Source organism: Quercus lobata, chromosome 1 (genome assembly GCF_001633185.2).
Source record: "Quercus lobata isolate SW786 chromosome 1, ValleyOak3.0 Primary Assembly, whole genome shotgun sequence".
In the NCBI taxonomy this organism is placed as follows: domain Eukaryota; kingdom Viridiplantae; phylum Streptophyta; class Magnoliopsida; order Fagales; family Fagaceae; genus Quercus; species Quercus lobata.
The window spans coordinates 33,079,644-33,100,792 of record NC_044904.1 but is presented as its reverse complement, the minus strand read 5'-3'; the positions used below and the strand labels follow the sequence as shown (position 1 = coordinate 33,100,792).

The window sequence follows — 21,149 nt, the reverse complement described above, 5'->3', positions numbered from 1 at the left end:
AAGTTTGTATTTCTGAACTATATAAAAATCCAGTCCAAAGAGGAAAATCCTCTTATAGATAGTACTAGATTTATTACACACGTTTCTCTTTTTTGAGAGTCTTATTACACATGCTTTGCGCGTGCAATAATACTCTTTTTTATTTATTTGTTTTTTTGGTTTAGTGTTATAATGTTTAAAAGTGATATATAAATAACTATTTTTTTTAAGAAATAGGCAAGATAACATGGAATAATGTTTAAAAACGAGATAGTGATAGTGCCCTAACTTTTAGGCTGAACGAAGAAGATAAAGTAAAAAGCCTAAAACTTAGGAATAGTAAATTACTCTTTTAACTCATTTGTGTTTTTTAATTTAAAATTATTTATCTAAAAAATAGGGATATTCGAGAGAGATAAGGGTAAGCAAAATGTTGAAAACAAAATCGGAAATCCTATTATTAATAGTATAGATAGATAGATAGACAGATATGTTTTTTTTTTTTTTAAAAAGAAAAAATTATTAACGCTCTTATGGCTACTCTTTCATTTCTCTCTCATTTCTATTTCATTAATGTGAAAGCCACCTCATTAGAGATGACAAAATGTATTCAACCAATTTGTCCTCAACTTGCCCTACTCTTACCTTGAATAGGTTTTCTCAATTTTCTCAATTTCAAGTTATGTTCATTTTGCCTATTTTATTATTCAAATTTTATTTTATAGATCCAAGCGAACATAGTTTGTCACGTCATTTAAATTATAAATTAATCATGAAATGAACAAATTAGATAAAACCTTTTTTTCTAGAAAAGAAAAAAAAAACTAATTAGATAAAACTTAATACATTAACCATATATATATATATATATACAAAACTTGGATGATACACAAGATGCGTTGAGTATGAGGTGCAAGGTTTAAGTATGAATTTAGACTCACTTAGGTTGCCTCCCTCAGTAACTCAAAGTTTACTAGTGTTCTTCATGGAATTGGGGAATTGTGCCTCATCGTGGTCCCCTTGCACCTTAGCGGGGTCCTAGATCGAGCGGGAATAGTCATGCCTAAGTAGGATGGCTACACTCCTTACCACTTTTTTTTTTTTTTTTTTTAAGAAAAGAAAAGAAATATATATATATATATAACTTGATACGGAGACAATCAGAGAATCCTTTTCTTGATGAAAGTGAAACAAAAACCCCTCCCCAATCCAGTTGCAATCCCTAAACCAAAGGTATAAAAACCACAGAGTTCTTCTAACATCAATACAAAACCCCGTTAAAACCCTCCTTTCTGTTCCCTATTCCCAAAACAACCAAAAGAAAAAGTCCCAAAGCCTCAATCAAACAATAATGAATTCATACAATCCCACCAGCAACCTCGATGCTATCTTTCTTCAGTCTCTGAATCCACTACGCCTCCACACCAATCTCTTTCCCTCTCAAACCCCAAAACCCCAGCCCCAAGAAACCGACAATGGCAACCACAGAGCTCAGATACTGAAAGAGGAAAGAACAATCGAGAGGGAGATTATCAAGGCAATCACAACTGGGAAGCTCGACTCGCTGAAGCCCAACTCGGGTCAATCCGTACCCATTGGCGAACACTACGTGTGCGTTTCGTTTCACGAGGAGTCTGACTCCGATTGCAGAGTCTGGGAGTGGCACGGGCACGTGGTGTTTTACGACGATGAAAATGGGTACACGCAAGAGTACGTGTATGGGAATTACTTCGAGAGAATGATGATGACGAGGGAGGTGTTTGGTGACGAGAGCGATGAAGAAGATGAAAGCAATGAGAAAAGGAATTTGGGGTTAGGAGACTTGATTTCTAGCTTGAGTTTGAATGATGGTCATCTCTTTTCTAGGAACATGGGTTCCAATTCTCGAAGGTAACTTTTTTTCTTTTTCCTTCAATTTTTTGTTGGGTATGCATTGGTTTGAGTGTGTGTGTTTGGGTACATTGTGTTATTAATGTTGAGTAAATTATACTTTTCATTACTGAAATTTTGGTGTAGGTTTGATATTAGTCTTTAAAATTTGAAAAGTTCAGTTTAGGTCATTGAATTTTAAAAAGGGGACAATTTAGCTGGGGCAAGAGCTACCAAATTGAACCGACCACATATTTAAGGGACTAAAATCGAACCAAGGGACAAAATTGTTGCCATTTTTAAATTTCATGGACCAAATCCAAACTTTTTTAAATTTGAAGACAAAATCAAACTTACCTAAAATTTTACGGACCAAGAGTATAATTTACCCTAAAATGTATGAGTTGGTGATTTTGAGGTCTAATTTAGGGAGTTCATTGTTGGGGTTTGCTTGAATTTATAGGAAGTTAGGAACTGATGGTAGCCATTATGATTATAACACTGTATTCTCAATTATTTTGATATCCACTATTCTTTAATGAATATAAACAAAAGCTAAGATTACAACATTTGAAATTATCATGGTGGGTTCCATACCCTAGAGGCACCATGGAACAAACCAAATTTATTTATGTAGTAGTGTAGTACGGGTTTTTTGTAACTTTGGTTTATTCTTTTTTTTTTTCTTGCTTTGTTTGTATATGTTCATAGATATTGCATATTGCAGTTCTTTAAGGGTCGGGGTTATGATTTTTTTGGTTGTTGCATGATAATTGGTTTTTGCAAATATTTTTTTGATAATCTTTATGTTTAGTGATTGGTTGTTATTACCTGATTATGGGACTTCATTTGTATTTGTGGGTTGCAGGTTTAATCATACCTTTAGGTTGCTCTCTGTTTAATCTGTTAGTTAGAGGTTTATAGTTTTCAATATATCTCCAGCCAAGGAAATTTAAATGGCCAAAATTACAATCACTTTTAGTAAAACTATTGATCCATGTAATTACTAGAAGAGCTTGATTCCATGAGCGTTTGTGTCGTTTGATAATTTATTTCTAGTGACAATTTTTTGATTATTTAGCTACTGAATGTAAACAAGTTAACGTCTCCTAATCCCTAAAGATAACAGTTCATGATTTTGTACTTGGGTTATATATATATATATATATATATAATTTTAGTCATTTTTGTAGTTCCTGCTAAATTTTTTTATGCTTATGTTGAAGAATCCATCAATGAAATCTTTTGTTAAGTGAGAATGTCATTGCAGCAAGCCTTTCCCTTTAAATTTAGATACTCTGCAAAGGCTGGTTAGATGATTTTCATGCTTTCTCTTGGGTTATTGGAAACTACAATCTGATACATGTGGTATTAACAGAAGCAATTTTATTAGTAGACATTACCATTCAATTTCTTCTGTTGTTTTTGCTATATACCAAAATGTTATTTCAAATGGTCTGGCTTGTGTCATTGATATCTGCAACCAATATAAATTTGACCGGTTTCTTCCATTACGTACCTTGAGTTTTTTCTACTAGTGCACTTGCAATATATGTGCCCTACTAGATGAGATGCACTAAACTATTATTTCAGTTTGTTTAGGTTTTATTTTTTTTTTTTTTGGGTGTTGTTTTGTTGTTTTTGTTTTGTGCATTCACCTTGTGATGATCACAAAGGATACTCTTTATCATTTTTAAGAATAATTAATAAGCAAATGAGGCAATTTTCACTTTTAATTCTTAAATATAGACAATTCTTACAGCTATTTGAGTAGGTTGTCAATTATCACTATTTTTATGATTTTTTGAATGTTTTTGTTCATTGTTCATCTTGGGGTTTGACTTCACAAATTCTCCTTCTCCTGTATTCCAAAATATTACTACAGGGTCCTATTACACATGCTCAACAAAGCTTTATCCCAATTACCTGGGGTTGGAATAAAAACATTCCTCCAGTCCTTTATTTAATATAAGGATTCTGTCATTTCTTACTGCCTGCATTATGCTTTGGCTTGTTTTTGCAGCAGCACCAACTTGAGTTTGTATTCTTTCTTGTTTGATGGTGAGGCAATTGGCCTTCTTGCTCATGAACAAAACATTTGGGCTTAATTTTTATTTTTAGTTTATCCTTAGCTAATGTTATCTTTAAGCTCTTGTTAAGGTTTGAAAGTATGATTTTTTTTATTGGTAATATGAATTTTATTAGAAGAGGAAAAATAAAAGCTAGCCACTCCTCACATACAGCCTAGGAAAATTGTCAAAATGAGCACAAATCTAAAAACTCAACAGGCAAGGGAACAGAAAAACCACTCCTCACAGTCATCCACTCATACAAAGAACCCAAGAAAAACCGTTGCAAGTCCAGGATGGAATGTTCCTCCCCCTCAAAAATGCGGAGGATTTGCCCTCTCCAAATAGTCCCCACAAGACATAATGGAATGGTCCCCCAAATCTCCGCAGGTTGACAATGCCTAGAACCCCCTTTCCAATACACCATCAAGTCCACCACTTGTCTCGGCTTCACCCAAGAAACGCCAAACAAATATAAAACAAAGGACCATAAGTGAGATGCATTGGGTGCAATGAATAAGCAAATGGTGTACAAATTCCTCACTATATTTTTTTTGATAACTTAGGGAACCTTTCTAAAGAAGAGCCCTTCGGACTCACCTCTAGCCAATAAAACCTACAAGCAACTAGCCCCACCCACCACAACCAATTGTCATGTAATCCAATTTATCAACAACAAAAAAAATGTCATGTAACAGATTCTTCACTATTCTCACGCATACAACACCAATTGACAACATATATATTCCTCATTTTCAAATTATCAAGAATAAGAATCTTCCCTTTTAGCTGCTGCCCAAGTAAAGAAAGCCACCCTGTTAGGAACTTTTGCCTTCCAAATATTTTCTAAGGTAAGGAATGCAGTCCACCACCCGTGAGAATTTTATAATAGGACTTAACAGCAAAAAGGCCACTTTTTTCAGGAACCCAACACATCCTATCTTCCATATGCCAATCAAAACTGTGGGAATATAGATAATCAAAAAAGACCTGTAAGCTCCCTAACTCCCAATCATGAAAAGACCTTGTAAAGATAACAGTCCACACTATTTCGCCATTATTCCAACACATAAGATCAGCAACAAAAACATCTTTATTCTGGGCAATCTGAAACAAAGCCAGAAAGTTCTCTTTAAGAGGGGTCTCCTAATATCATGAAGAGTAAATCCAAAGATTGAGTGCTAGGAGTGAAAATCATGGGAATTGATCCATCAATTATATTGATTTACTCTTAATAATATGGAAAATGATTTATAGTTTCCTACAGTTACTTATGCACTTGTGACCTACTTTTAGTCATGGATAGTCTTATAGCCATCTTATAGCATTTGGTATTTAATTAGCAAAAATTAATGACTTTGAATTTTGTACCTGTGATGTCCAGCTTATCTGCAACACATTTGTAGACATTTCTTTATCAATAATAATTCTCTGCATTGCAGAAATGAATGATGCTTAAGGTTCATATTTAATACATTTAAATTATTAATTTGATCAAATGATCTATTTATAAACCCAAAAAACAAAGAATGATCAAATGATCTCCTGGTGGTGGTGTTTTTTTTTTCACATGCTTGACATTATATGTTTTTTGTGATTTGAATGGTGCGTTAAGGCAACCAGAGCCATGCTAGCTGCTGTTGGAACTCTCTTTTGGTGTAAACAAGAGTTTTACACACAAGCAGTTGAAGGATTACATTTGTAGAACGGAAAACGTTTTCAGCACTGGATGCCATCATAATTATCTGATTCAGTGCACTTTTCTTTGATTTCCTCTACACCTTCAATCATAATCGTCAGAAATAACATTTATTATGAGTTAATATATGTTTATAACATTGCTTGTTATGTGAGGGTAAATTTTAATACTAAGTGTGTTCAAATTAAGTGCTTGTCTGCTCAAAAGTGTAGTTTCTCTTTCCATTGCCAATTTGGGCCATAGAAAACTTGCTTTATAAATTCAACTCTGCCTGAATGGTTTAGTACTGACTTGGTAACTTGAAAAATCTAAAGGGTACAATAACGGTGATGCACCATGTTTTTGGAAAAAGCAAGATGGTGACATCCCAAAATTTGTTTTGTTTCACTTTTGGGATTGTTTTGACTTCCATGCAAGAAATGCCACTTCTGAATTTAAGAATCATGTGGTCAACATGTTTTATAACCATTTTGTGGAACCTTCTCGTCTGGATTGGCATAATCTGACCGCACATGAACTCCTAAAACAGGCTTTTCAATACAGATAGTTGTGCCTTGAATGGCCAGTTGGCCACCTAACTTGTCTTTCTGTACTGACTACTGTGCAACTTGGGTGTTTGTGTTGCATTGTTTATTTATTGTCCATGTTACTCTGTATGTAATTGTTATGAACCTCTGTTTTAAATAATGTAATACTTCTTTTCCTAATCACTTGTCATCTTTCATACCCTGCAGGTCATAGGAGCTTGTATGTGGGCAAAAGAAGCCTGAAGATATAAAGAACAGGCATTTTTTTTTTTCTTTTTTTCATTTTTTTTCCCGCCATTCAGTCTTTACAAACAGATGTAGGTACAGCTTCATTTTTTGTCTCTGATGGAGATCTGAAAGTTAGAAAATGTACCCAATTATCACCATAGCACTAGAAGTTCAAATTTAGAATCTTAGATGCTTTACTTGTCCTTACAGCCAACATATTAAGCAGGAATTGCCATACCATTTATTTAAATCACTATACCATATGTTATCTGAATTTCAGTTTTCTTCCACCTTCATGGCTCCTACTGCATTTCCTTGCTTCTAGCTTTTCTTAAAGCACGAAGGATGAGTGCTTTTGAGGCAGATATGCCTGAAGTTAACCTGGAGGAAACTGTTAAATTGCTTTGTCTCTGCTCGCACAGATTTGACCATGTATAAGATTTTCATTTGGTTCATTTATCAGAATGGTTGCCTAGTGAAATTAAATTTTTGGAATTTATTATAACCATTGAATTCCTAATTTTGTAGGCTTCAAAGATTTTCTCTTATCTTACAGTTTATCTTGGAAACAAATAATGAGAGCAATTCTGTTACGGGTTTGTTAAGTTTGCTCCCCATGTTAAATCTGAAATGATTGGAGATGGGGATGGCAGAGCTTGGAATTCTTTGCTCATAACAGAGCTAAGTTTTATTTTTGGGCCCGTTTGATAAGAGATTTCTAGTAACGATATTTAAGTTTTGTGGAAATACTTGTGCGTGAAAATATTATGGTGTTTAAAAAAAAGTTTTCTTTGTTTTAACACCGTTATCAAATGGGGCCTATTTCCCGAATAGCATTCTGTGAAGAAAAGGCTCTAAAATAAATCCATTATACATAAATATGATTATTACATTGTTCATTAAATCATCTTTTTTTTTTTTTTTTTATTATAGAAGAGGTTCAGTAAATCATCTAAACATGATATGATTATTAGATAAATAATATACTAATTAAAAATACATGTGAGTTGGTATTTCAATTGACACAGAGTATATTAAAGGAAAATAGTATCTTATTAATTTATGGAATTGAACATTTGTTTTCCTATCAATTGTGGACAACATTTTACCGTGGATTGGTGTAAAATTCATGTCATATTTATTACGGAAGGATTTCCTCTCAATTATAGTCAACACTCAACACTAATAACATATTGAGTCGTTCACCACACAAGAAGCAAACAAACAGACAGTTAGAGCACCATATGGGTTGTTGATGTGGAAACATCAATTGATTAGATGAATATTAATTAACTAAAATCATCCAATCAAACTAACTTGCATATGACTTAAATGTAGTTGGAATTGAACTAATCATTAGTTTCCTTGGTAAAATATGTAATCTTAACGTGTAATGTCAGTTTAAACGTAACATATGGTACATCACCATGATTATTAAAATAGAGAGCAGCTTAAAATGATTATTTCAGTGTGATAGGATATTAGAAAACAACAATTTTGAGACATACAACATTTACTATTAAGGGAAGCTCCATTTTGGTAGTTCTCTTGTTTGCACAAGTGTCCGTTTGCATGTAGCCTTTTGTTGATTGTCGATTGCTTATTTGCTGAAAGATAATTAAAATATAAAAAATTGTATATAATATAAGCAAATAAGTTTAAAAAGTTACAATAACAATATGATGGCAAACAGACTAAATTGGATTGTGAACCTACATAAACTATAAACAGTTGACTGGTACACCTAATACACAATATTTATTTTTTGTATTCTCCCTTAGTCCATAATAGTCTACATCGATTTTTAAGCCGGAGGATCTAATCGACTTACTATTTTGGCCTTTTAGGATTGTCTATGGTAGATTTGGGTTCAATACCCCTTAAGAATTTCATGTTTGTGGATAAGAGTGTGCATGAGTTAGGTTGGGTCGGTTTAAGGGTTTTTTCAATCTGACCTACCATGGTCGAGTTGAAAAAAAATCCAATTCAACTTAACCCAACCTATCACAGTAGTCCAACTCAACCACTTGGATCAAGTTGGACAATTTTTTTTAATTGAGCATTGTAGGGGCCTTTTTATGCCTTTGGGCTAAGGCTTTCTACTATAGGTAAGGGAATTGAGCCTGACCCAATATCTTTGCAAGACCTTTCTCAGGGCCAGTCTATACACAAGACAAAAACCCCAAAAAGACCACAAGTAATATATATATATATATATATATGATATGGCAGAAAGGTTAGTCCAAACAGTTAGCGGTTAGACATAGCTAAAGTAGCAAAATCATAATATATAAATAAAGGGTTTCCACAAAAAGTGAACTAAAGAGAGCCTAAACTTGGACAACCTTATTGTTAAGTTAAGCCATTTTGGAGAATGGGTCTAGATAGCTACTTCTCGTTTTGATGAGATTACAAAGAGTGGGTTTATTACGTGAGGGAGAGAAAAGATTGCCCATCGATGCATACTGTTTCTGCCATATACACTCTTCTATCTTTCTAAGTATTACTTCACTCTTTCTCTTTTCTCTCTTCTTTCCTTTTCAACTCTCTATGTTGATTGCCTTAGTCACTATCATGTTTCCTCTTATGGGTATTATTCCTATATATACTAAATCAAGCTCACGTGATTTCCTTTTTTTACCCTTGTTACTCACTAACCATTTTTATTTGTTGCAAACGCCCTTCAGAGGTGCTCACTACCCTTCTGGTTGAATAGGCTTAACCTCCATTACATCTGGGCATGCTCAGCGTTTTCTCTCTCTTTCACTACCCATCCTATGACAAATTCTTATCCATTTTCATTTTGCCGAGTACCTCTCTCTCCTTTGAAGGGTAAAACCCTAGGTGTGATACCCCAATTTGATTGATTGTGTGATGTGTGTGGGTGTGTAATGAGTCTCACATCGGATATTTACTGGGTAGATCTGGGCTTTATTAACAACTGCAAGGAGCCTCAATTGTGACTAATCCTTTTGAGGTATAGCGCAGTTATGACCAGTGCTTTTTCTTGGGTTGTTACATATGGTATCAAAGCTGGCCCGGTAATCCTGTGTGGGCTAAAAAACACTACCTCACAAAGTGGGCCCTAATGAGGACGTTAGGGATTTAAGTGGGGAGATTGTGATGCACCAATTTGATTGATTGTGTGATGTGTGGGATGAGTCCCACATCGAGTATTTACTGGATTGAATTGAGCTTTATTAACAACTACAATGAGCCTTAATTGTGACTAGTTCTTTTGAGGTATAACGCAAATGTGGCTAGCGCTTTTCCTTGAGTCGTTACATATGGTATCAAAGCCGGCCCGATAACCCTGTGTGGGCTCAAAGACACTACCCCACAAAGTGGGCCCTAACGAGGATGTTAGGGATTTAAGTGGGAGAGATTGTAATACCCCAATTTGATTAATTGTGTGATGTGTGTGGGTGTATGATGAGTCCCATATCGGGTATTTACTTAGTAGATCTGGGCTTTATTAACAACTGCAAAGAATCTTAATTGTGACTAGTCCTTTTGAGGTATAATACAGATGTGGCTAGCGCTTTTCCTTGGATCGTTACACTATGTCTCTCTCTCTACCAATCTCTCTAGCATACACCAAGTGGTCCTAGTCGGTTTATTATCTATTTTGGGCAAAAATGCTTTCCCATCGGAGCATCCTAAAAGAGGTCTTGGGAAGATATCAAAAATAGACCTTTTTTCCCCTTCACCAAACTACACCTTTTGTAATTCTCTCAACCATGGGTCCACCCCCCTTGCATTGGCTGGGTACAGGTTGGTGGTGCTTGGGCCATAGCATTGTTGTCATATTGCTTCATGTTTTGTTTTCTTTCCTTCCCATGCAATTTCTGCAGCGACTATTTGATTTTATTTTTTATTTATTTTTTAAATTCTTTCTTGAGGCTAAGGCCTTCTACTTATGTTTGCTCTTATGGAAAACAACGTGAGCTTGTTGGGCCTGTGGGCCCTTCAAAGTATTTCCTTCATTGTTTTCCCTACCAGTTATTGGTGGGTTGGCCCATTGGGCCTTTTTCCCTTCCCTTCTTCCTTGGGCCCATTCAAAGCTCACTTTCTTTCCTCTTGAAGAGGGTCATCCCACCATGACTGGCTCTTCCACATTGCCTATGGGCCAATGTGTTCTATTCCTTGTTCTTTATGGGTATTTCTTCTCTTTGGGCCTTAGAGGCATTACCCCATTGTTTTGCTTTTATTCCCTAATCTTTCCTTTCTCTTTCTTCACTTGATTTAGGCTTTTTTTTGCAGTTGGATCTTTGTGTCCATTTTATAAAAAATGGGCATCAACAAGCATCAGAATGACATTAACATAAATAAGAGCAAATTTATAACCTAACAAACCTAAGTATAGCACCAACCTAACACAAATGATCTCATTAGTGCTTCAAAGTTTAAACTAACACAAATAATTAAACCAAATGACATTGCATTTTAGTTAGCAAGATATCAAATAATTTTATCTCAATTCAGTTAAGAAACAAATAAACATGAACTAGTTTTATTATTCTTAGTTGTAGGATATTATATAGTTCTATCAAACTCAATTAATAAATAAAAGAGTAAGTAATAAAGTTATATAATATATATTTTTAAATATACGTGGATTGGGTTGGGGTAGGCAGATTTATGAATCTGCTGACCCATATCCAACCCAACCCACCATAAAAAAAAAGTTTTAACAATCCAACACAATCTACTAACCCTTGAAAATTGACCTAACCTGATAGGTTGGGTTAGATCAGGTCTGTTTTAGCAAATAGACAAGTTGGCTGATCATCCTATTTGTAGCACAAGTTATGCAATTAGATATTGTTCATTGGTGAGTTGCGCTTAGCATGTTGATATATAATTAGTCATAAAAAAATGACTCTTTCATCTATAAAGAGATCCAAGATCTACAATCTTAGTGGCATGACCTCGCTTATTTGCAGATTTAGCCCCTAGGCCTATTTTGTAATATGTCAAAAAGGAAAAAAAAGAAAAAAGAAAAAAGAAAAAAGAAAAAGGAGAGGGTTAAACCATATAATGGAAGAAAACGTTTAATATTTAAGTTCAATTATTACTACCAAGAATCTTGTGACTTAATTGGTACACTTTTATACATAAAGTGCATAGAAGTTTAGGAAAAAAAAGGTTGGAGCTCAAGAGCTGCATATTGTAACTATCTAAATAAAAGTTATATTTTCACGAATTGAGCAATGAATTTATCAATTTTTGCTAGTTCAATTTCACTTAAATTTATTTTATCTTTTAGATAGATAGAACATAAATTTATTTTATCTTTTTCATAGATAGAACATAGTGTCCATTTTATGATAATTAATTTTCATTATTAAATCAAGACATAATAGTCTTTTTTTCAATATAAATAATATTCAATTATAGGTTGTTTATTTTTATTTGTTGTGCTAAAAATTCATTGAACGGTAAATGATTTTTTCAGTCCAATAGTGCAATTAATTGGAATTCATTAAAATTTATATTGTATCAGTGGCCAAATGTTGCTCTCACTTTTTATTTTCCAAAAATGCCTCTCGGATAATTTCAAAGTTCAAAGTTCAAAGTTCTTAAAGCTTTTTTTTTTGAGAAACTCAAAGTTCTTAAAGCTAATTTTGCTTATTGGTGGAAACTGAAAAATGAAGGAAAAAAAAGGCGCTTGCTAATTTTCAAAGGTTACCGCGCTAGTCCAAAACCCAAACTCCAAATTCCAAAAACCAAAGATGTGCCCGCGCGACCAAAAACAAGTCACGAAATTAAAATAATCATCTCAGCCGTCAATTCTCCAGTCCTCCATCCAACGGTCATAAATAATCCAAGTCATCGATCCACACCAAAAACGACGTCACTACCCCAAACTCCGCATTCTATAACGCGCCACATCCGTCAATTCTCAAACAATCTAACGGCGCAAAACACATTCCACGTCACCGATCCGCGTGAAGACCCCATTATCCAATAGAAATCAAACTCTCTTTTCTATATAAACCCTTCACAGCCTTCATTCCCCCACACACAAAAAATATCTCACACCGCTTCTTCAATACTCAATCAAAAGTCCTTTTATTCTCTGTTCCTCTTTACCCCTTTCACTTTCCAAGAAATTCCCAATGGCTCCCAAAGCTGAGAAAAAGCCCGCCGAGAAGAAGCCGGCAGAGGAGAAGAAATCAACCGTCGCCGAGAAGGCTCCGGCGGAGAAGAAGCCGAAGGCCGGGAAGAAGCTCCCCAAGGAAGGCGGAGCTGGCGCCGGAGACAAGAAGAAGAAGCGCGTGAAGAAGAGCGTGGAGACTTACAAGATCTACATCTTCAAGGTCTTGAAGCAAGTTCACCCAGACATCGGTATCTCCAGCAAGGCCATGGGGATCATGAACAGCTTCATCAATGATATCTTCGAGAAGCTCGCTCAGGAGGCTTCCCGATTGGCTCGCTACAACAAGAAGCCAACCATTACTTCTCGGGAGATCCAGACCGCGGTTCGCTTGGTCTTGCCCGGTGAGCTCGCTAAGCACGCCGTGTCTGAGGGGACCAAGGCGGTGACTAAGTTTACTAGCTCTTGAAGTGTGGTGGTTGCTTGTGATTTATGGAATTTGAATGTGTTTATTTGGCTAGGGTTAGGGTTAGGGTTTCGTAGATGAATGAATGCTTCTTCTTTTGGTTTTTGAATATGTGGTTTATGAATCTGTTCTGTATGTGAACAATATGGATCTTCTCGATCCAAATTATGTCTATGGTAGAAATGAAATCGGATAGCTTTTTCTTAATTGTTGCGTTCTTCAATATTCCTCTTATTATTTTGGTTACTGTTTTGAATTAAAGTGTTGTTTTAGTTTGTAAATTGGTTATTGCTTGGCGAAGTGAAGCGTGTTACGTATATGTGAATGTTTTGTTGGTAGAATGAATATCTAGTAGCACACTTGAGCTGTGGAGAACTGAGTCTTAGTTCATAGTAAAAAAAAAATGACATCAATTAGTCGAGATATAGGTCACAACTTTGGGATTTTTATCAATTTTATGTATCTATTTCTTTTCGTTTTATACCCAACGAAATAGGGCCAAGAGTGTAATATTAAGTCATTCATAAAAAAAGGGTGTAAAAATTAGTCATTCATAAAAAAGAAAGTGTAATTAGTCTATTAGCTGTATGCAGTCTCTGAAATATTGGCTTAGGGAATTAGGAACTGGGTGTGCAATTTAGTCAATCAGAAACTGTTAGTTCTTAAAGATAGTCACAATTTTAATTAAAAAAGTCTATAACAAGAACCCTTCTTTGTTAGTAATATATATATCTTGTGAGGTCCATGGGCGGATGAATTTTCTCAACAAAAAATCTTAAATTCTTTTTCGGCTGTATTTTTGGTTCTCGATCTTCTGCTCAGTTTTGCACTACATATTCAATCCAACTTTGTGTTCTATTGGCAGCAATTTACATTTCTTGTATTTCCTCGATTGCTTGTAAGTTTCAAGTCTGTTCAACGACACTCGTAACACCAGGTTGACCAAGCTTACATGCCATGATGCCATACCCGATACCCATGTAACTTTGCAGCAAGACGAGTAAAAATTCTTGTGTACACTAGTATGTTTAATTCTTGAGGGCTTTCTTGGATGGTGTTGGGCCTTCTTTGTGCAAGGCTATGTGTCAGTCAATAGAGTATGGAGGGACAGCCTTGATAGACCCAACTTTATTTTTAGGGGTCAAGCTTGGAACTAGACATTAGCCAAAAGAAGACCAATGACTACTAGTGCACCTTTTCCACCCAACATAAGCCATGCTGAAAATCCGAGAAACAAGACACGTGTGATAGGTGGTCTTTAATCCCTGTCCAATGATAAGTCAATACATGATAATAAGCAAAATCCACTAGTAAAACAATACATGATAATAAGAAATTAGTCTCAACAATGATCGCATATAAAAGAATTCAACAATACAAGGCCAATAATTAGTCTGAACTAAACAATAACACAACCATAATTCCAGCAACAATAGAATAGTAAACCAATATTAAGTCTTTCCATGTGCACTTTGGATTAAAGGGGAAAACTCGGTTGTGGTGAAGGGGGAGAAAGCATGTCCAGTTGTGCACAACAATAAGTTGGTCAAACCCTTGCTTTTCAACCAACTTAGATCTTCTTAATGATAAATATTTTCCTTATTTGAGAAGGGCATTTAGTTAAGTGGAGTGAAAGAAGGAATGTGAGGTGTAAAAGAAGATTTTCAATGTGCTTTTGGATATGGATGATGATAGTTGGGGAGAGAGAGAGAGTTGTATGTGGGGAAACATGGTTTAGTATTTTTGTGAAATACGCGCTAAATAATAAAATCGAAAGCACCGCAAAAATAAAATTAATGTGGTTTTAGTTAACTCTAAAAGCCTACACTCATGCACAACACCCTATCAATAAGAGGAATTACAGGCTACAGCCACACACACATCAACTCTCACAAAAATTTCTTAAATAGAAACTAACTCCAAACCTAATACACTCTGAGGTGCCCTCAAACTAACGCTAGAGAAAGCTTAGTCTTTAACTCTTTCATGAGACAACTTTTTTTCTAATTCTCATACAAAAACAACAAAACTACGCAACTACTCTTTTTATAAGGAGTGACCTTCTTGCTTCTTTTCTTTTTAGTGTGAGACTAACTCTTTTAATATAACTAGTTGCAATCCTGCACGATGCGCAAGAATATTTGATTATTTTGTAATAAAATATAATATATAATTTTTTTTTCTAAAGTATTCATATAATCATATAAGAGAATTTAATTTTAGATGTATTGAACTATGAATTAAGAAACATTTTTTTTTTAATCACCAAACCAACTATGCGTGGCTCAACTTGGAAAACGAGCTTAGGATCACAATTAATTTATGTTATGGGTTGATAATAATCCACAATGGTAGATTTGAACAAGAACCACGAAATTATACGTAAAAACCACGTAAAAAGGTGTATTCATAAGATTTTTGGAACAATAGTACAAGCTTTTTCTCAAGAACCAATCTCCTCTCCTATTCTCTCTTTTTTCTCTCGTATCTCCTCTCTTCTTTGCTCTTATCCTCCCTTATATTTGCCATGTTTTCTTCTCCAACATAAGATGTCCCTGTACAGTTTGGCAACTTTCTGAATCAGGCTTTTCTTTCCTCAATGTCATGATGAATGGAGACTTTTGGGGCTTCTTTCTTTGTTTTGATCAATTATCCATCATTAAATGCGATTGTGCCAGGCAGGTGACTGTAGATTTATCAAGAAGCTTAAGTAGGTGTCCTTGGATAATCTTGTAAGTTCCAGAATTCTTCTTCAGAAGCTCGGCAGGCATTTTGGTTTTACTAGCTCAGCAATGATCTTGACTTTGGATAAGGTCCTCGATGAACTTATCCTCGGATCCATGATGATGCACCATTTGGTCCGTGGTCTGAGGTATGGGTCTTTTAGGGAGGTCTGTTCTTAAATAAGCATGCATTGGGCTCATTTTAGCTCATGACCTAATGTCATTTGGGCCCTATAAACCACCTCCCTACAATAGATGTTAGATGGGAGATTTTGAAATGACCCTTAGGATTCTTGCCACAATCTCGTCCCATGAAGTAAATGGGCACAAGATTAGGGGGGCTATTGTAGGGAGGTGATTTATATGGCCCAAATGACCAAAATGCCCATGCCAAGCAAACTCTGACCGAGTTGACTCATGGTCAAAGTAAAAAATTCACCTAATTTCCAAATTTCATCATTTTGTATCAAAATTAACATTTCCAAACATTTTTCAAAGTTTGACCATAGTCAGCCTGAGCTTTACCTTAATTTGACCAAAAATATGAAGCTTGATTGGGATGAATATGAGCTCATATTGTAGACATTTGAATTCCTCTTTAGAATGATAGCTCATGGGCCTAGATCGGATTTAAAACGATCAAGATATTGCAAAAACAGTGAAAAAATGTCCAACACTGTCATTTTCAAGACGAAGTGTGATAAAGCTTGATGTAATTTAATCTCAATTACATTGTGATTAAATGACCTTGGTTTGACCCAAATAAGGAGTTGTTGGGACGGACTTGTGATAAATTTCAATTTGGTAAGCTTGAATTGTTAAATTTTTTTTCAAATTGATTTAAAAAAAAATCATAATATCAAAGACGGATTTTTCCAAATAAAATTTGTGTGTTACCCTACTTTTAGAAACATCAAGCTTGCACAATTTGAAAATCTGAGTCATAAAGTTTACATTTTTTGAAAGTAAACATCATAAGCTTTCAAATGGTACCTTGCTTGAGCCAAACAGAGGTTGAAAAGGCCGAAAAGTTTTTGATCACAAAAATAGGACAAAATCATGGAAACCCATAAAACCTTTTTTTTTTGAAGCAAAACCCATAAAACCTTAGTTTGGAACTCAGCTTGCAGCCAAATTCTTAAAGGCTCATGAAAATTGATTCCAAAAAGCTAGTGCTTTCACAAAATAAAGTTGATTTGTGCTATGTTTATTTTTGTTTAAAAATGTATTTTTTTAATGGTAAATGAAGATGTGGGTTACAAAAGACTAATGGAACTAATCTCAGTAATCAAAGTGCCAACTTTTGAACCATGAGTAGTTAATGTGAAAACAAGCCTAACATCATGTATGTTTAATTAAAGAGATTAAATTCTGTAAGAATGTGGTGTAAAACTTATATTTTACCTCTCCAATCCCAATATGTCAATCATCTTATTACAAATTTAAGAATAAGCACAATCACGTCCCGTCAATTCTAATATTCATATATAAATCCAACCAAATTGAGAATTTATTGAGATGTTGTTAGGTGTGGTAAAATGTATTGAATTTTAAGTAAAATACTGATGTGACAATCTTTTATTGAATGATATAAAATATGAATTATACACCAAATTCATGAGTCTTTTGGCTGAATATTGCTAAATCTGAAATTTATTTGCGTTATAGGTATTGTTCAAACTTATTTAGCGAAATGAGGAAAGAGAGTGAATTTCGGCAACAGTGTTGCCGAAATTCAACAAAAGTATGAGAGAGAAAGAGGAAAAGTGGGAGAGAGCAAATTTTGAATTTCGGCAATAGTGTTACCGAAATTCCTGCTGCCCAAATTCCCTGCCCAAGTGTGTCCTGTGTGCTTGAAGTGTGAGTTCCCAAAAAAATACAATTGCGGCAATGCCATTGTCGAAATAGGGGAAAAAAATTGGTAATTGTGGCAATGCCATTGCCGAAAATGGGAGGGAAAAAAAAATTGGAATGGAATTGTGGCAATGGCATTGCCGAAATAGGTGAAATTTTTTTTTGGCAATTGTGGCAATGTCATTGCCGAAAATGGGAGGAAAAAAGAAAAATTGTGGTTGCCGAAATCTGGGGAGGAATTTAAAAAAAAAGTGTTACGTTCACAATATTTTTACAATATTTTCACAACAAATCATAGGTGATTAGTTATTATTAGTTCAAATTTGAATTTGATACTGAGATTAGTTTTTTAATCCAACAATAACAACCTGTCACTTAAAATTTGTTGTAAAAATATTTTAAAAATTGTGTGCACTTATCATTTCTTAAAAAAAAAAGAAAAAAAGAATAGAATTGTGGCAATGGCATTATTGAAAATGTGAAAAAAAAAGAGGAATAGAATTGTGGCAATGATATTGCCGAAATAGGTGAAAAAAATATATATATATATATATATATATTTTAAGAAATGATAAGTGCACACAATTTTTACAATATTTTTATAACAAATTTTAAGTGGCAGGTTGTTATTGTTGGATTAAAAAATTAATCTTAGTGTTAAATTCAAATTTGAACTAATAATAACTAATTACCTGTGATTTGTTGTGAAAATGTTGTAAAAATATTGTGAATGTAACACTTTTTTTTAAATTCCTCCCCAACGGCAACCACAATTTTTTTTTTCTCTCATTTTCGGTAATGACATTACCACAATTGCCAAAAAAAATTTTCACCTATTTCGGTAATGCTATTGCCACAATTCCATTCCAATTTTTTTTTCCCTCCCATTTTCGGCAATGGCATTGCCACAATTACCAATTTTTTTTCCCTATTTTGGCAATGACATTGCCGCAATTGGTTTTTTTTGGGGGCAGAGAATTTAGGCAGCAGGAATTTCGGTAACACCGTTGCCGAAATTCAAAAATTTCACTCTCCCACTTTTCCTCTTTCTCTCTCATACTTTTGTTGAATTTTTTTTTTTTTGAAAGCCCTGTCAAACTTCATTCATTAAGCGAAGAAGAATCAAAATACAAGGCATCAAGTGCTGGTGGTGGAGACTCTTCCAACCACACAACATCCTCATCTACAACATTTGCATATCTAGCTAGTGAATGGGCTACTGAATTAGCACTACGCTGAATACAATTAAAAGCAACATAATGAAGACCTGCTGCTAAGTGTCTAATATCATCATAGATCACACCCAATCGCGACCAGTCCTGATGAATGGATGAAACAGAGGACAAAACTACTGAGTTATCCCCTTCCACAACCAGTTCCGAGAAGCCTGCATTAATAGCAAACTCCAGAGCTTTCCGGCAGGCTATCGCTTCCGCTTCTTCACTGTCAATCACCGCTGCCCCCCTTGCAGAAAGAGCTGCCAAAACCTCCCCAGCAGCGTTCCGGATCACCGCACCAATCCCTGAACTATTAGCGAAGATAGCTGCGTCAAAATTCAGCTTATATAGCTGACCCATTGGAGGCTTCCAGTTCTGCAGAAAATCAGCAGAGACTGAACCAACTGCCAAGGAGCTCTGAGCCTCACGGTACTCCTTTAGATAATCTGTAGCTCTCTTGTTTAACTGCATAGGGTGTTGCATACAGCCACCATGTACCAGCAAGTTTCTACGATGCCAAATGAGCCAGCATTGGACTAAAAAAGTCTCGAGCTCTTCCACTGAAAGTTTGGCCATCATAGCATGAAAAAGCTGCATAAAATCATCAAACTCCCCACCACACTTCTGTATCCGCACAGTGGACCCAGCCCAAACGTCCTTAGCAGCACCACAATCCCAAATTGCATGAACCAACGTCTCTGGACACTGTCTACATAAATCACACCTGTCTTCTTGCAACACTTGCCGTCGAACTAAGTTCACCTTTGATGGCAAAATATTCAGGCAGGCCCTCCAGCCAAAAACTTTGATTTTACTAGGCACATGGAGTTGCCAAAGTTTATTCCATAGACAACGGTTTCTCCTTGGGCCAGAACTTTCCTCCCTTCCATTGGAATCGTCATCTAACATGCGAGCCACCTGATAACCCGACTTAACCTCATACTTCCCCTTACGCCCAAACTTCCAGACCAATCTGTCTTGTACATGTCTCCTGCTCAATGGAATTTTCAAAATTGCCTCTGCATCAAACTGGTTGAAACATATACTAATCTTCTCCTTATCCCATTCATGCACATTCCAATCTATTAAATCTGAGACTCTCCATTCCCATTCATCATTTTCAGTTGGAAACAATACCTTATTCTCAGGATGATTCGGTATCCATCTGTCTTCCTTTACTCGGATTGAGGAACCTGTGCCCACCCTCCAATAGCACCCTGTTTGTAGAATAGATTGAGCAGCCAACACACTCTTCCAAACATAGGAGCTGTTAGGACAATCTCCTGCCTCCAGAAAGCTACATCTTGGAAAGTACTTGGCCTTGAAACACCTCGTTAGCAGTGAATTATGGTCTTGAGTCAACCTCCACCCTTGCTTTCCTAGCATAGCTAGGTTAAAACTCCTAATATCCTAGAAACCCATCCCACCTTCATTCTTTGGTTTTGTCAGAAATTTCCAACTCTTCCAATGAATTTTCCGTTCATCTCCGGTTTGCCCCCACCAAAACCGTGAACAAAGTGCATTTAATTCATTACAAAGCTTTACCGGTAGTAAGAAGACTCCCATGGTATAAGTTGGGATGGATTGTGCCACTGCCTTGATTAGAACTTCTTTTCCAGCACGAGATAACAATTTGCCTTTCCACCCTTGAAGTTTTTTCCACACCCGTTCCTTAAGATATGCAAAGGTTTGATATTTGGCCCTTCCAACCAAAGTCGGTAGCCCCAAATAAGAATCAAATCTATCCACTTCCCTTACTCCCAGAGCTTGTTTAATCCATTGTCTTTGTCTCTTAGAAGTATTGCTGCTAAAATATGCAGATGACTTCTCAAAATTAATGCATTGTCCAGAAGCTTCTGCAAACAATTGCAATGTATCAGAGACCACCTGCACTTCTTCCTGACTTGTTTGGCAGAATATTAAGGAGTCATCAGCAAAAAGCAAGTGTGAAATACATGGAGCCCGTCTGCATATTTGGACCCCATGAAGCCGCCCTTCAGATTCTGCTTTGGAAAGCAAAGACGTAAAACCTTCTGCACATAAAAGAAATAGGTAAGGTGATAAAGGGTCCCCTTGGCGGAGCCCTCTTGAAGGGATAATATTTCCATATGCTTTACCATTAATCCGAACTGAAAAAGAAGGAGTGGAGACACAGCTCATCACCCTATTAATCCATACCCCCGGAAATCCCAATCTAAACATCATACCCTTCAAAAAATCCCATTCCACTCGATCATAAGCCTTACTGACATCAAGTTTCAAAGCTAGAGCACATTTTTTCCCCTTTTTTCTCCCATGCATGGCATGTAAGGTTTCATAAGCAAGCAGCACATTATCAGTTATAAGTCTTCCTGGCACAAAAGCACTCTGGGTGGGGGAGATCAACTGGGGTAGAATACTTTTCAGTCTATTAGCTAA

General features: G+C 35.6%; 2 protein-coding genes across 2 annotated transcripts; both read left to right on the top strand.

Moving 5' to 3' along the window:
• The first annotated feature begins 1,137 nt into the window (after positions 1–1,137).
• Positions 1,138–6,861, top strand: LOC115987689. The gene is made up of 2 exons (XM_031111285.1): positions 1,138–1,869; positions 6,351–6,861. Exons 1-2 carry the CDS (start codon positions 1,331–1,333, stop codon positions 6,355–6,357), a joined length of 546 nt encoding a protein of 181 aa, XP_030967145.1. The 5' UTR covers positions 1,138–1,330; the 3' UTR covers positions 6,358–6,861.
• Positions 6,862–12,390: 5,529 nt separating this feature from the next.
• LOC115987630 (histone H2B) lies at positions 12,391–13,144 on the top strand. The gene has a single exon (XM_031111221.1). It carries the CDS (start codon positions 12,494–12,496, stop codon positions 12,938–12,940), a length of 447 nt encoding a protein of 148 aa, XP_030967081.1. The 5' UTR covers positions 12,391–12,493; the 3' UTR covers positions 12,941–13,144.
• Positions 13,145–21,149: the final 8,005 nt, after the last annotated feature.